The following is a 17633-nucleotide window of genomic DNA, read 5'->3' as shown; positions in this document are numbered from 1 at the left end:
ATTTCAAAGAACATCTAAACCGTCAAAGTCTCAAGAAAGTGTGCTTTCTCTCTCCCATGTGCTTTCCTTAGTCTACGACTGCTACAACCACTCTTGGTGGCGGTAGCAATGCCGGAGTTCGTATTTTCTATAGGTGGGGATGGATCTGGTTTGGTTGGGTCATGCCTGAGAGGGAAGCGAGCTTGCACCCAAGAGACCCTAGATGGTGGTGGATCTGATGCTGATGAACCCCCCTATCATTACCTCATATTCCAATGAGCTTCAAAGACAAGGTAGCTGGTGATTTTGGTATGGCTGAGGATTGTATGGAGATCGGAGAGGACGATTTTGTTACAAAGCAAGGGAAAATTCCCTCAATCCACTTTTCCGACAGAATCAATGAGTGTTTATACCATCCCTGGAGAAATGCTATAATCATCAAGCATATGGGCCGCCCTCTGTCCTACACCTTTTTTTAGGGCCATGCTGCTCCAGAAATGGGCTCTCAAGAGCCCAATGAGCTTAATCGATCTTGAGAACAACTATTATGTTGTGAAATTCTTGCTAACGGAGGATATGAATTATGTTCTTGAGAACAACTTATAGCATGTTGGGACAGCTCCTTTCTTTCCTTTACTAGCCTTTTTGCTAGTTTCTCCTGTGTATTTTCTTTTTCTGAAAGTTCTGTATGGCTTCTTAGGTTCAGACAAACTAGGATTGATCTAGCATCCTTTGGATCTAACCTAGAACCACATAGGTCGAGTACCTCTAGGATTGATCTAGCACCCTCTAGATCTAACCTAGAACCACATAGGTCGAGCACCTCCTCTGATATAGCTTACGATCTAGACCATGACAGAATGATCTTGGCAGGTCTTAGGAGAACCCAGGAACAGATACAAAGGCCAGCCTACAGGTTTGAACAAACCCTTCCAAACCTAGGAATTAGGAGAAATCCACCTCAACCCGAGCCTTCCTTCTCGGATGTAGAGTTTGAAATAAATATGTTAAAATCCTTTGAAATAGAACACGAAAAGATAAAAAGGAATTATCTGAGTATTGAAAATATTAATAAAAGAATTTGGTTTGAAACAGCCTTTCAGGAGCATAGGCAAAATCATCTCTGGAGAGCCCATACCGCCTTTATGAAAGAAAAGAAATTCAATTGTTTCTTCTTTACGTGGTTAGATTGGTGTGCTCAGAAATATGACATTCCTGAATATAGGAATCATATAGAAATGATAGGAAGCCCGTTCTCGACTTACACTTCCAAAGATGGGAAATCAGTAAAAGCCGTACATCCACCCGAGATAGTAATTAAGCAGAAAGATATGATAGCTGCTCCCTACAAAGAAACCACTTTCCTTGATGATAGCGCCAATAATTTTCGCACAGCTAGTAAAGAGGATATAGGCGCAGTTATTCAGCAGAATAATTACACCAACCCGTTTCTGCAGTCTTTAGGAAAGCAAGTCACTAGGATTGAAACGTCTGTTTCTGCAAAGGAGCAGAAATCCGACCCCGGTCCTTCAGAAACTAAAAGGATCAAGGAAATGAGTAGTCAAGTGTTCTTCAAACCACCTCCCTCTTTGGACAATAAAAACTTTAAGATGGGAAGAACATTGTCAGAAGATGAAAATTTTGTTGACATCCTAGCAAAGAAATTATCGGAAGTAAAATTGTCAGACAAAGGAAAAGGTCCTCAAGTGTCGGTTCTCACTGAAGGAGAAATAGATGACCTTGAAACGATGTTTAAGGAAGAACAACCTGAAATTAATAGGTTAACAAATGAAAAGAAATTCACTCAAACTGCTAAAACAAGAAATTACTACCCCATACCCACTCCAGTAGATTTACAGTTTGAGGAAGATGGAATGTGGAAGCTCCATAGTAGAATGGAATATTGATGGTCTGACAGAATATCAGATTATTAACGCAATGAAACATATGATGATGTACGCTACAGCCTCTAAGATCAAAGGAAATGGAGATAAGAGGGTGGCTGAAGCTATCATCGTAGGCTTTGTAGGTCAATTAAAAGGATGGTGGGATTTCCACCTAAGCGACCCAGCAAGAGCCCAAATCCTGAACGCCCTGGTGGCCATTGGTCAGCAGAATGTACAAGATCCGGTAACTGGGTTAATCAAAAGTGAAAAAATTTACCAGGAAGATGCGGTAAATTCACTAATTTACACAATTACTCTACATTTTGTAGGAACTACAGAATTGCAGCACGACAGGTCTAGAGAACTCTTAATGAACCTTAAGTGTCTAACCTTGTCCCATTTTAGGTGGTATAAGGACGTGTTTTACTCTAAGGTATTCACTAGGCAAGACTGTAATGCTGACTTTTGGAAAGAGAAATTTCTTTCGGGATTGCCACTTCTATTCGCTGAAAAGGTTAGGAATAGAATTAAAGAGAAAAATGGTGGTGTCATTCCTTATGGGTCTTACACCTATGGGGAATTGTCCTCTGAAATTTGCGCAGAAGGATTAGCTCTTCGCACAGATATGAAATTAAGAAAACAGCTTGATAAGCAAAAGGCCCTAGGCAAAAAAGAATTAGGTGACTTTTGTGAACAATTTGGTTTTGAACCAATAAAATCATATTCACATAAAACATACAAGAAGGGAAAGAAATTTGGGGGGCGTAAGACTAAAAAATACGAGAAATATAATATAAATAAATAAATAAATAAATAAATATATATATATATATATATATATATATATAATATAAGAGATATCATATATATGTATATGACACACCTAATTGTACCGGGGAAACAATCCAACAGGGGATTGTTGACTAGCTCACAATTATCAGCCCTCAAAACGACTATGTGGCTACGGACGAGCCGTCCAACTAGGGGATTAACTCTCAGACAGCATGTACGGACGAAGAATCAAGACCCGTACGCCTGTAAACAGTCCTACGCGCTCAGACTATCCAATTAAGGGTCTACAGTGACACCCCGTTAAGGTATGCCCCGGGTTCCGACATTTCCAAGTATCTCACATTTCCATAATCAAGTTCCAATATAGGGGAGGTACACATGGTAGTGCTTATAGCACTCCAAACTGACTTTCTACTCTCGCGTCTTTCCATGCCTCATAACCATATCCCAAGTACCCCCACACATACTCAACAAATATAGTACTTTCCCAAATAGTATACATATATCACTCAAGATACTTGAATATGTCCAAAACCCAAATATATCACCAATACTTTATAAAAATAATAGTTTCGACTATAAAGTATAAAGTGAATTCCCATAAATCCTTAAATTCTTATGCATAAAATTTTCATCATAAAATCATGATGTTTATTAGAAAACAAAGTCCACTCACAAGTAGTCCCACGCAGCTTGACCCTGTGAGGGTCCTGCCTGCAGCGTATGCGGAATCGGATTACTTATTTCAGAATACGAGCACGATATTAAAATCAAACTCTTCAAACGAGGACTTGAAAATAAAATCCTAATTTCCCGGGTTTCAAGTAAGCACGAGGAACGAAACGTTCCTAAGGTCCAACTAAGGGTTTCAAGTGTTGGAATAATATCGGAAGACGCTCGGTCAACCGGGCGGTCAAATAGCTCACGGTCGGACGATTAACGTAAAACATAAACTTTAAGTTATTGAATCGGAACATCCGGGGATCCGATTCATGATTCGCGAAATCCTACACGATCCTAGGAATACAGGGAACAACATACGTAAATTTGGGTTTGATCCAACGGTTCTAACATATCAAACCCGAAAATCATAGAATAAGGAAAATCCGTTTGAGGCTCAAACGATATCCAAATTGAGATCCGAGCGCCCATACGCGCTCGTGGCAACCCAAGGATCATTCTGGGATAAAATGTGACCCCACCTTACAGCCCACGCGCCGCCCCACGCGTCGGCAGCGCGTTGGTGGCTTGATCAAAAACTGGCAGTCGGAAAAACTTCGAATCACGGCTCAAGGCTCCTATCCTAGGTAAAACCCCTAATTTTGAGTAACTTTTGTTCTTGGACGTACCCCAAATTATCGACGAAAGTGGCCAGAATTTCAATTTGAAAACTGGCCAAACTTAGGGTTCGAAATCGAATTGCTTAAGCTAGAAATCGTTCAAATCCTACCCAACAGGCAGCTAGAGCACGAAGAGTAGATGGATTTCCATACCTTACTCATCCAATTTGGTGGATAAACGAGGGAGAACGAGCGACTCAAAGTTCTGTCAAAATCGCAATTTTGGCAGATTCCGGCGGCTGGTGGCTGTTTCCGGGCAGCGCAAGGTCGGGGGAAGATGGCGGAGCTTGGCCGGTTGTTTTGGGTCCAATCCGGTGGTAGTGGTTATGGCGGCTGGAAGAAAATCGCAAAGGGGGGGGGGGGGGCTGTCGCGCGTGTAGAGGGAGAGAGAGAAATAGAGAAAATGAGGATTTTCTGATTTTATCAAAAATCAACTTCGAATTAATTACGATTGTGCCACCGGAGGTTTTTATCTCGTATCTCCTTCGTTACAAGTCCGATTCAAACCCCCCGCATGTCTACGGACTCATCTCGGTACGATATTCCTAAAAATACCACTTGTTGGTCCAAAATCCTTCTGGGTAGAAATGACCATTTTGCCCCTACTAGAGGGCAAAATTGTAACTTCACTTTTTAAAGTAAATTAAATCCAAACTTATCAATATTTCGGGTCGGGATGTTACACAAGATCCATTCAGCATTGTGCTACATGTCTGCAACTGACAGGATTGACAATAGGGGTGGGCATTCAAACCGGCAAACCGGAAAGCCTAGCCGAACCACACTGAAAAAAACGGAGAAAAAACAAAGTTGACCAAAAAGTCAACAATCGGTCAAAAAAAAACGAATCGGACTGGTTTGGACCGATTTTGGTTTCGATTCCATGCCTTCAAAAACTGGCCCGGGCCGAACCGAACCGGTCAAATTAAAATATATAATTATATATTGTTAGACATCTCCACACCAAGCCCAACTCCAAAAGTCAAATAAATAAATAGGCCCAACTCCATTTCTTAACCATTTCACCAGGCCCAACTCTATTTCTTAACCAAGCCCAACTCTTTATATTCATTTGTACCACTCCCTCAACCATTTCTCATACCCTAGCCATCCCCTTCATCATCTCTCTTTCAAAAATTCTTCTTCTTCTCTTCTTTGTTGCCGACTGTAGGGGACTTTTTCTTCTGACAGCTATAAGTGGGCTGGACCACTGTAAAGAACAAATTGATGGAATTGTCCCCTTGTGTCTGAGTTAGAAGATCAAGCCCTAAGAATCTCTCGAAAGGGTAGTGAAGCCTTAGGAAACTCCTTGGTTACCTTCACCAACGAAATTAACAACAATTTACATATAAATTTTCTAGCTTGGCATGAGAAACTTGTGGCATGGGAGCAAAAGTGTCATGAGTTTAGCACTTAAGGAGAGAGAGCTGTGAGTTCCTATATATGAGAGACAGAGGTTCTAAGGGAAAGGAGAAGGAATTCTAAGGAGGTTTGATGAAGAGGGAGAAGGATGGGGAAGAATGATGGGTGGCTTTAGCAGTTTCCGGCAGCTTGACAGAGACTCTGTCAATGCTATAGCAACCTGCCAGAACAGGGGAAATAACGGAGATGGGCAAGTAAAGCACGAAAATTACTAAGTTTGCAGGTGAGAGAGGAAGCTTGCTCTATGAAGAGTGTGTTGGTTTTGATGGGTAAAGGATGACCCCTTTTATAGCCGCTGGAAGCTGGCCATTCCCAAGAAACCCTAATGGTTTCTACCCAATTCTGGCCAAGCTTTTGTTTCCTTTCTCCTCCTACTTGATTTTGGCAAAATCTTCTCTGTCCAATCCCACAAAATCAGGAATTTTTGGGCACTCAATGCTCTTCCCACAGCTGCCTCAGTGGAGAACTTCTATTTCCAGCCGTTCCCTCCTTTTCTTTCTTTCCTTCTTCCATGGCCAGGTTTGGTAAGGGCAAGAAATGGGCATACTTGCTGGTTTGAAAGATGATTCCCACTTTGCGCGCCAACATCCCATGGTTCGCTAGGTGTTTCTTGCTTGAAACTTGTTCCTTCCCACGTGCTGGAGCCTCCCAACAGCTTTGCACACATGGCCTTTCAATCTTCACCCATGGCTTTGTTTTCTATCCAGCTGTTGGGGTTTTGCTGCATTTTTATCCTAATTGTATGGGCCTTCTAAGACAAAATGTTGATCTATCAAATAAATGGGCTAACTTTATCAAGTATTGGGCTATTTTGGTTGGGCTATTTTTGTTTGGAGTGATGGGCTATTCTTTTCTCTCTTGTGCTCACCCACCTGTTTGGGCCTATGAAATGGGCTTGAGTCCCGAGGCTCCCAAGCAACCCAGGACTTCCATTTCTCGGCCCATCAATGGGCCTCATGACAATTTATTACCATCCATACCACAACCCACTCAAGCAAGCCCCGGGTATTTGAGTGGCTTGGGGCCCACTTAAGCTTGTGGCGTGACTGAGTGCGGAATAATAATTCCTTGCTTGGCATGGCATGTCGCTTGGCGTGCTTCAATTTTATCGTCCTTGAAGAGGGACACGGTGCTTAGTTTAGCATGGGCTTTGTATTTTATAATATTATTTCAGTCTTTAGCATGACAAATTATTTATTTAGCATGGCATGGGGACTATGACTTGTATATGACGAGCCTTCGTGTACTCCAATATGTGACTTTTCTTAATACAGTATCATATTGGGCCGAAAACTTATTTGGGTCTAACCATGGACTTTGTTGGGCCTCAACACCGACTTTTCTTCCTCTTTTTTTTTTTTCTTCTTCTTTCTTCTTTTCTCTTTTCTCTTCTTGTTTTTTTCTTCTTCTTTTCTCTCCTCTGTGCTGTGCCGACTCTTTCTTCTCTTCTTCTTCTTATTTTTTTTTTTTTTGGTCTTCTTCTTTTTTCTTTTTTCTTTTTTTTTCTTCTTCTTTTCTCTCCTCAGTGCTGCCGACCCAACGCCACCCCGTCTGCCTCTCTCTCCTCTCAATCCAAAGCAGGACATCGTCTCTTTCTCTCTCTAATACCTTGTACAGATCGGTAATTTTTTTTTCTCAATGATCTGTGTTTCTTTTGATGCTTTTATTTTACTTTTGATTTCAGCTGTTTCTTCTCATATGGGTATTGATATTTTCTGTGATTTTGTGCTGATGCTGTTACTGAGATCTGATTCTTTTGTTTTTCTCGATTTTTTCATGTTTTGTTTTGACAGATGTGTTCTCTATGCCAGATATCATTCCTCAATGGCATCTAAATCTTTAAACATTGTTGTAAACTTTAGGCTGGAGTTCATTCATTCATTATTATTCAAGAAAAGAAAATGAAGTTACAACAATTGACAATCTATTGCTCTTTGGAACAGGTACTGAAGCCTCATGGATAAAAAGGAAGACTGAAGTAGAGTTAAAAATGAAGATGTTGCAGAAAATTGAATATGTTCTTTCATTTGAAGCCCTGTAGATGCAGCAACAAAAGAACAAAAGAATGCAGTTATAATTTTAAATTTGGTTGTAATTTAAAATGAGCTTTATGGCAAGCCCAAACCGTGAGAATCGGGACCCGAACCGGATCCAGGCAGGTCTGGATTGGTTTGGTTTTATCTGTGGATTTTTGTCAAAATTGGATCGGACCGAACCGGTCTTTATTTTTGGTTCAGGTTCGAATTTTATAAGAAAACCGGTTCAAATCGGACCGTGCCCAGCCCTAATTGACAATGCACTGCAATCCCCAGATTCAGTTTATCATGTGTCCTTCTCAGTAATTCTGATATTCAGGCGAAGCTCAAGGTGCAACATGAAGCAAAGCCTAGTTGCACAATTAAACAAAAAGCATAAAATGACACTATGTTTGAAAGCAAAAAAAAAATATTTATTTTATTATAAACAAAAACTAAAAGCTAAACACACCACTGAAAGAAAAACAATAAACATGATCATATCACCTTGTGCACTTAAACAATAACTCTCCTCCTAAAGATAGGCCAAGGATGAAGACATTTATAGCACCCAAGAAGAAGAAGATAAAAAATAAGGGGTATAAACTGAAGCACAAAAATAAAAAGACCATAATTAAACACCAACGACCATGCTCAACATTATACCAAGACTCCTCCTTCATAAATGTGAAAAAAAATTCATGAGTACTTGCCAACACTATGCATAAGGAGTATAACCTTGTCCTGGAACAGGAAGAATTATTTTGGTTGCATAAATCCAGAAACTCTTGGCTTAGGGAAGGTGATAGGAATACTCACTTTTTTCATCTATCCACTGTGATTAGAAGAAGGAGGAATAAGCTTGAAGGGTTGAACAATGCAGATGGGGGCTGGAAAACTGATAAACAGGATATGAAACAAATTATTGTTACCTATTTCCAAGAGTTATTTTGTGATCCTGGTTTGACGGGTGTTATGCTTTGCTTCCTCCTTTATTTACAAGACTTGATGAGGTTGACTTAGATGGGATTAATTGTGATGTCTCTATGAAGGAAATCAAGAATAGTTTGTTTTCCATTGGTGGGCTAACAACTCCTGGGCCTGATGGCTTTCCTGCTCTTTTCTACCAAAGGTTTTGGGATATTTGTTCTAATGAAATCAGTTCCTTTATTCAGGATTGTTTTCAGACTACCTCTTTTCCTAATCAACTTAATGCAACTTTGATTACTTTGGTGCCTAAGGTTGAGAGACCTATCTCTATGGCCTAGCTTAGGCCTATTAGCTTGTGTTACAAAGTGGTTTATAAGATCCTTGTGGCAAGGCTTTGTCCTTGTATGGCAAGGCTTTGTCCTTGTATGGCAAGGCTTCGTCCTTATGTGGTTAAGCTTGTTAGTCTGAATCAAGTGAGCTTTGTGCCAAGAAGACAAATTGTTGATAATATTGTTGTTTCCCAAGAAATGCTTCACAAATTCAAGACCTCCAAAGGCAAAAAGGATTTTATTGCTTGGAAGATTGACTTGTCTAAAGCCTATGATCGTTTGAGTTGGTCCTTTATTGAAGAGGTTCTTTGGGAAATTGGGATCAGAGGTAGAATTCTTGAGCTTCAAATGCATTGCATCAGTTCGGTGAGTTATAAAGTTATTCTTAATGGAGAAGTTATTGCTGGTTTTTCTCCTCAGTGTGGTATCTGCCAAGGTGATCCTCTCTCTCTCATTATCTCTTTGTTTTATGCATGGAGAAGCTTTCCCATATCATTCAGCAAAGCACTCGAGATAAGGTTTGGAAGCCAGTTTAGATTTGTCAGGTATGTGCAGCTATATCCCATCTTTTCTTTGCGGATGATCTAGTCTTTTTTGGTAAAGCCTCTATTAACCAGGCTCTTGTTATGAAGCAATGTTTAGATGATTTTGTACCCTATATGGGTAGAAAGTTAGCTTTGAAAAGTCTATGATATGTGTCTCCCCTAATACCGGCCATGAGATGGCCAATTCTATCGCTGCTATTAGTGGTTCTCCCCTCACTGCTTGCCTAGGTAAGTATCTTGGTGTCCCCCTTATTCATACAAAAGTTACTAAATTGACTTACCATGAAATTGTTGATAAAGTCCATAAGCGTTTAGCTTCTTGGAAATGCCACATGCTTTCCATGGCTGGTAGGCTCACTCCATTGCAATCTATCATGACTGCTATTCCTATTTATTCTATGCAGTCTTCTCAGTTACCTGCCTCCATTTGTGATAAGCTTGATCAAATTAACAGAAATTTCCTTTGGGGGCATACTGATGACAAAGGAAAGATCCATTTGGTGAAATGGAGTAATGTGTGTAAACCAGAGCTTGCTGTGGCTTAGGAAGTAAGAAAGCAGCTTGGACTAACCAGGCCCTCTTGGCTAAGACTGGTTGGAGATTGCTGCAACATGAACAAGGCATCTGGGTGCAAGTTTTTAATGCTAAATACCTGCGACATTGTGATCTCTTAGCTTCTAAAGAAAGACATACCAGTTGTAGTTCTAATGTGTGGAAGGGTGTTCTTTATGGTACTCAAGTTCTTTCTCAAGGCATTAAATGAAGAGTTAGCTCTGGGATGATGTTATGTTTTGGATTGATAAGTGGCTTAATTGTGGGCCTTTGCAACAATATGCCCTTAATGAGTTGTCTGATGATTTGCTGCACTCCAAATTTAGTGATGTTCTGGTTGATGGGGTTTTGGGACGTTAACTGGTTATTGGAGTGCCTGCCTCAAAGGATTGTTAATCTCATCACAAGTGTTCATGTTGGTTTTGATGGTAGTGGTGTCGATAAATGTGTTTGGCAATTTACTCCTAATAGAAACTTTTCTGTTAAAACTGCTTATGACTCTCTCTTCCATGCTCAGCATATTTTTGAGTGGAAATGGCATTTCATTTGGAAGCTTCATGTCCCTCCCAAGATCAAGACCTTTCTTTGGTTATGATGTCATAATAAGATTCTCACCAACCTTCAAAGACAGAGGAGAGGCCTGACTCAAGATCCTCTCTGTCCCATATGTGATTACCCTGAGGAATCTATTGATCACTTATTCAACAAATGCTATCATACCCTGAATTTCTTGAATGGTTTTGGAGCTGGTGTAGTTGGGGCGGACCTTCACAATTTGGATTTTGAGGAATGGCTTTTGGCGAACCTTGAATCTCGGAGGACTGGGAGTCATAATTTACCTTGGTATTTAGTGTTCTTTACTTTTTTGGTTCTTCTGGAAATGGAGATGTAAGGTAGTGTTTGATCAAAATTTTATTATGCCTTTCAATCATCATCAGGTGGTTTTCCAATACGCTTTGGATTGCTCCACTGCTTGTAAACCCTCGTCCATCCCTATTGAGCGGAATGTAGTGAATTTGTGCTGGAAAGCCCCTCCGTTTGGAGTTTGTAAAATGATAGTTCAGTTTTCCTGTGACCGAACTCCCTGTGCCACCCTGTGACCTTCTTATTCTTTTGACACGTGTCCTTCACTTAACATAAAATTAACACCGTTAACTTCATTTGAAAATTAAAAAACAAAAAAATAATTCTTCATCCTCTTTCTCTTTGGTCTGTGCCCAGATATTCACTCTCAGTGACAATTATCATGCAAAGATTTTCCACAACAATAACCCATAAGTGGTAGATTTGTATGTGTATTTTTGTCCGGTCATCAACATCAATGAACCCATCTTAAATTCACAAGCTTTTCTTTGTTGTGTCTTTTTCATTGATCAAATCAGATTGTTGATACCGCCGAGGTAACGGCCGTTGGTGTTGAATATCTAAGCTTTGAATACAGTAGTGTAAACAACTTGTGAAAATTGACTTGTTATTGAATGAAATTAGAGACCTAGTTTAAATAGGCTTACTGAAACAACTAAACAGGAAAACAAGGAAAAACAATATCCCACGACTAACAGTCCTAGATTTATGGGATTCTCCAAAAGAATAGATCAAATGCTAACTAAGTCCCTGTTAATAGGGATTATTAACAACAGAAAACAACGGCTAAATATCTAACAAACCCTCCCTTAAACTGAATGCTACTCAAACAATCAGTTTACAGAGGAAATAGAGCAGACTCCAAGCAGTCCTCGTAGCTTCACAAACGTTTCCAGCTTTAATGGTTTGGTTAATATATCTGCAATCTGATCTTGACTTTGACAATACACCAGCTCAACCACTTCTTCTTTTGTAAGGTCACGAAGAAAATGAAACCTGACATCTATATGTTTACTTCTCCCATGTAACACGGGATTCTTTGAGAGTTTAATAGCTGACCTATTATCACAATAGATCAACGTTGGCCCAACCTGATTGCAATGTATCTCTGTAAGAATTCTTCTTAACCAAACAGCTTGGCAAGCACAAGAAGCTGCTGCTATGAATTCAGCTTCAGTTGTGGATAAAGTAACAACTTGCTGCTTCTTCGAGGACCATGAAACAGCTCCTGAACTTAGCATAAAGACTTGACTAGATGTACTCTTTCTATCCTCCAAATCCCCAGCATAATCACTATCACTAAAACCAATTAATTGATTTCCTTTTCCCTTCTTGTAAAACACACCATAATCAGCAGTACCTTTCAAGTATCGAAGCACTCTTTTTGCAGTTTGAAGATGAAGTTCAGTTGGAGCTTCCATGAATCTACTAATAAGACTAATCATAAACATCATGTCTGGTCGAGTGGCTGATAAATACATTAAGCTGCCAACAATTTGTTTGTAAAGGGTGCTGTCAACTTTTACTCCTTCTTCATCTTTTGTGAGCTTACAACATGGAACAATTGGATTCTGGACAGAATTGCAATCATTCATTGAAACTTTTCTAAAACTTCTTGAGCATACTTCCTTTGGAATGAAAATTCCAGCTGATGATTGCACCACTTCAATACCAAGAAAGTAACGCATCTTTCCTAGGTCAGTCATATCAAACTCATCCATCATAGATTTTTTGAACTCAACAAACATTGTTTCATCATTCCCAGTGAATATCAAATCATCTACATACAGACAAACAAGCATAAAATTACCTCCTTCTCCAGATTTGACGTACAATGTATGCTCATAGGGACATTTTTGGAAGCCTGCCTTTGAGAAGTAAGCATCTATACGACTGTACCAAGCCGGGGGTGCTTGTTTAAGACCATATAGAGCTTTTTTCAGTCTATAAACTTTCTGCTCACTCCCTTTATGCACATAACCTGGAGGTTGGTCAATGAAGACTTCCTCATTCAACTCACCATTAAGAAACACAGATTTTACATCAAGCTGATAAATGGACCAAGAGTTCTGTGCTGCCAACGAAACCACCAAACGAATGGTGTCATGTCTTGCAACCGGTGCAAAAACTTCAGCATAATCAATGCCATATTCTTGTGTATACCCCTTAGCCACCAGCCGAGCCTTGAATTTGTCAACTTCCCCTTTCTCATTTAGCTTTGTTTTGTAGATCCATTTAACACCAATGGTTTTTCCTCCTTCAGGAAGATCAGTTAACTCCCATGTATCATTTGATGAGCACATAATTATTACAAGTTTTATCCCTAAATATATATTTGTTAGTACTGTAATTTATTTGATTTTGAGCTATTTAGGCTAAAGTTTGTGTTTTACCTAGCATATGGTGTCATGGCATACACAACTCATTTGTTGAAAGAACAAATAAACAAATGAAAGCTAATAGGTAAATGGCAGCAAGAAGATCAGCACTTGCCAAAGAAGATTTATCAAAGGAAGAAGTGGTGATGGCATTGATATAAATAAAACAAAAGCATTGAAGTGTGGCAGCCAAACAAATGAGGATGAAGATTTGGAGGGTGCTGCCGGCACTAGAGGAAAATAAACAAGGGAAGCAAAAATGGTGATTGGCTTGGTGGCAAGGTGGAGAAGTTATTTATTCAAATGAAGTTGGAATTGTCTACTCTCATTCTCCTATAAATAGAAGGAGCTACGGCATTGTAAAATCACACCAAGCTCACAATCTTCTCTTGAGCTCTCTCTCCTTCCTCCAATTCTTCTAGTTCTAAATTTCTGTTTTAGTTTTATTTTATGGGGAAATAACTCCCTAGCTAAGGCTAGGGGGAAAGCTTTTAATATAAGTGTGTAATTTTTATTAGTTTGATCCAAACTTAAGCTTTAATGTGAATTTGTAGTTTTTGTTCAAATGGAATTTGTAGTTTTCTTTTTAATTAATTGATGAATGTTTGATAATCTATTTCATGGGTTCAATCATGTTTTTCCCATTGTGTAGTAAAAACTTTCATGCTTTTAAAAGAGAAGAGAATTACTAAAGATTAATAGAATTTTGATGAAGATTATTTTTTGATAGTTTGTTGCCAATGGTACAAGTTATGCTTAGAATACTTCTAAAGGAAATTAAAAAGGGCTTTAATTATTTTGAACAACTACAAAGGAAAATATTTTGTGGATCAAATTATTAAGAGTTGCATGCTTATGTTAAAAGTGGAACCCCAATGCCTTAGTGTTTTAATCAATTAAATTTTCTCTAAATCAAATCTTGCATAAATCTACTTTTCAATCATAATTGTTCTTTTTCAGCTCTGCAATCTTTACACCGCTCTCTGTGGATACGACACTCGGACTTCCGAGCTACACTGCTATACGACACCTCCCTTGGGTTTTGCAAAGTGGTGTGAACATCATTCTTTTTAATTGCTTCTATCTCTGCATCCATGGCTTTCCTCCACTTTAAATTCTTGACAGCATCATTAAATACTATAGGATCACTATCTGCAAATAGAGCAAGATAAGCAATAGTTTCATCATCAGATAATTCATCCCCACTTACATAATCTGTCATCCAGTAGGGTCTTTTTCTTGGACGTTGATCATCTGAAATTGAAGATTCAATTTCAGCTGGCTCATTTGATGGAACATCTGACAACCTATCTCCAGGGGATTGCTCTTCCTCTTCAGTCCCGCTTTCATCATTAGCATCTAAATCAAGAACTGATTCGTTTCTTGTGCTACTCCAATCCCAGTTGTTGTCTTCATCAAACACAACGTCACGGCTAATGATTACTTTCTGAGTGAGTGGATTAAATAGTCTGTATGCTTTGGATTCTTCACTGACACCAAGTAACACACATTTCACCCCTTTGTCATCAAGTTTGCTTCTCTTTGCGTCAGGTACATGTGCATAGGCCAAGCATCCAAGTATCCTGAAATGGTCAACTGATGGTTTATGCCCAGTCCATGCTTCCTCTGGTGTCATGTTTTTTACAGCAAGTGTAGGACTTCTATTCAGCACATGAATGCTCCAGTTCACAGCTTCTGGCCAAAAGGTCTTAGGAATGTTCTTCCTCGCAATCATACTTCGCACCATATTAAGGATTGTGCGATTTTTCCTCTCTGCCACACCGTTCTGCTGTGGTGTGTTGCAGTAAGCTGTCTACGAATGCCATTCATCTCACACAAGTTAGTGAATTCATGTGAGGTAAATTCACCTCCACGATCAGTACGAAAAATCTTTATATATTGGCCAGTTTCTTTTTCAACTTGAGCTTTAAATTTTTTAAATACAGCAATAGCCTCAGACTTTTCCCCCCAAAAGTAAACCCATGTTTTTCTACTGTAGTCATCAGTAAATGTAATGAAGTACCTTTCCTTGCTGTTCGATGTGGGATTAATTGGCCCGCAAATGTCTGAATGGACTAACTGCAGTGGTTGTGTGGCTCTCCATGTGCTCTCTTTAGGAAATGAATCACGATGCTGCTTGCCAATAATGCACTCCTCACAAACCTTTGAGGGAAATTGAATATGTGGAAGTCCTTTCACCATTTTCTTTTGCTGCAAGGTTTTTAGCCCATTAAAGTTCAAATGCCCATATCGATAGTGCCACAGCCATGAAGGATCTTGTACCGTTGATTTGTGACATATCTGATCAGCATGTTGAGTTTGAGTATGTAAGGGAAACATCTGATTTCCTGTCATCTTGACATGTGCAATAAGGCCTCTCTGTGGATGATGAATTTGACAGCAATCCTTTTGAATGATGATAGCACAACCCTTCTCTTGTAATTGACCAAGACTGATCAAGTTACTTTTGAGTGCTGGAACATATAACACGCCAGTAATAGTGTGTATGCTGTTATTTATTGTAATTTTAATATTACCCTTCCCCATGACACAAATACTAGTATTGTTTCCAAGCTTCACATTCTCCCTGAAAGTCTCATCTAAATCAGAAAATAAGAGTTTGTTACCACTCATGTGATTGCTGCAGCCAGAGTCTAAGTACCATGTATCACCTGAGTTAGCCTCCTTTTTGTTGATGTAAGCCATCAAAAGCATCTCTTCTTCAGTTTCAACAAAGTTCATCTTTGTTTCCTTCTCTTTTTCAGGACATTCGTATTGGAAATGACTGAGCTTGTGACAATGATAGCATTCCACACTTGCCTTGTCAAATGATGCTCCTCTACCTCTTCCTCTTCCTCGAAAGCCACCACGTCCTCTGCCTCTCCCAGTGAATGTTTCTTCATGAATGGTAGCTTTCAAGGCTTGTTCCTCTACAGCATGACTAGTCATTCTCTGCTCATGTACCAATAATGAGCTCTGCAACTCATCAATAGAAAGACTATCAATGTCATTCGATTCTTCAATGGAACACACCACATAATCAAATTTGGAAGTCATTGATCGAAGAATTTTTTCTATAACTGTAACATCTCCCATTTTCTCACCATGAATACGCATCTTGTTTGCAACTGACAGTGTTCTTGCAAGCAACTGACAATGTTCTTGCAAAATAATCATTAACTAACTCCCCTCCCTTCATGTGAAGAGTCTCAAAATCTTTGCGAAGAGCTTGAAGTTGTGCACGTTTGACCCTTGCTGAGCCTTGATATTTCTTTTTCATGGAGTCCCATATCTCTTTGGCAGTGTCCTTCTTGAGGATGGTTTCCAGGATGGCACGATTTATAGCCTGGAACAAGTAATTCTTTGCCTTCAAATCTTTCAGTTTTTGGTCGTCTACCACCTTCGTCTGTGCATCAGTCAGAATTGCACCTTCTGCTGGTTCAACAATACCATTCTCTATAAGACCCCAGTACTCTTTAGATCTTAGAAAGTTTTCCATCAGCATGCTCCAATGGTCATAGTGACCATCGAAGTGAGGGATTGCTGGTTGGACAAAACTATTGTGCTCTGACGCCATGTGATCTTGCTGCTGCAAGTGAGAAGACTGTGGCTTCCTTGATAATCAAGCCCCTTGATGAAGCTCTGATACCAGATGTTGAATATCTAAGCTTTGAATACAGTAGTGTAAACAACTTGTGAAAATTGACTTGTTATTGAATGAAATCAGAGACCTAGTTTAAATAGGCTTACTGAAACAACTAAACAGGAAAACAAGGAAAAACAATATCCCACGGCTAACAGTCCTAGATTTATGGGATTCTCCAAAAGAATAGATCAAATGCTAACTAAGTCCCTGTTAATAGGGATTATTACAACAGAAAACAACGGCTAAATATCTAATAGTTGGCCTAGTTAATTTCTGACAACCGCACATCAATTGGCGACACCCATGGGCTCCGATTTATGAAATACAGATGAAACCACCGTCATCCAACACTTGAAAGTTGTCAAACTCACCTTAGAAATCTTTGTCGAATCTGCAATTTGCCGAGTGCCGACCCGCCGAGCTGCCCAGCAACAGAATCGCCATGCTCCGACGTACAAAACCTCGTCAGCCTTTTAACCACCTTACGCCGGAAAACTGTTTTCCTTGCCCCTTCATCATTCCTGCTCTCTAATATGAAAACTCAGTTTCATTCGAAAAAATAATCTGAAAACTCGGCCATTTCTTGAAAAACAAACCTTTAATATAATTTTCTTAATTATTATTTTGATAAAAATTAAAGACTTAACAGAGTTAAGTTTTAGTTAAATGAAGGGACACGTGTCAAAAGTATAAGAAGGTCACAAGTTGGCACAAGGAGTTTGGTGACAGGAAAACTGAACTCGTAAAATGAATTGAAGAATTAAAGTGAATAAGAAAGAAATAGGGCAACGGTATTCCAACTTTGGACTTTTTTTAGCATTTTAAAAAATAAATATTAATAGCGTAGAATCTTGTTGGTACCAATTTTCTACTAAATATGGAATTTGAAGAACATAAGGATATCACCACTTTGAAGAGGATGTGAAAATAATAATATGATGTTCCAAGTTATTCA

The 17633-nt window shown here is 39.3% G+C and overlaps 1 protein-coding gene across 1 annotated transcript; it reads left to right on the top strand.

Moving 5' to 3' along the window:
* Positions 1-8789: 8789 nt before the first annotated feature.
* Positions 8790-9783, top strand: LOC148291148 (uncharacterized). Its single transcript, XM_088245692.1, has 2 exons — positions 8790-9059; positions 9361-9783. The coding sequence occupies exons 1-2, from the start codon at positions 8790-8792 to the stop codon at positions 9781-9783; spliced, it is 693 nt and encodes a 230-aa protein (XP_088101818.1).
* The last annotated feature ends 7850 nt before the right edge of the window (positions 9784-17633 follow it).

Source organism: Prunus avium, chromosome 8 (genome assembly GCF_965620075.1).
Source record: "Prunus avium chromosome 8, drPruAviu1.hap1.1, whole genome shotgun sequence".
Taxonomy (NCBI): Eukaryota; Viridiplantae; Streptophyta; class Magnoliopsida; order Rosales; family Rosaceae; genus Prunus; species Prunus avium.
The sequence above is the reverse complement of the archived record's forward strand: the minus strand, read 5'-3'. Positions and strand labels throughout refer to the sequence as shown.

What these genes read in the sequence shown, in the direction of transcription:
- LOC148291148 (XM_088245692.1), top strand. Translation starts at nt 8,790, where the DNA reads ATGGCAAGGCTTCGTCCTTATGTGGTTAAGCTTGTTAGTCTGAATCAA. An exon ending in AAATGCATTGCATCAGTTCG is followed by an intron (nt 9,060 to 9,360) that starts GTGAGTTATAAA and finishes CTATATGGGTAG; the next exon opens with AAAGTTAGCTTTGAAAAGTC.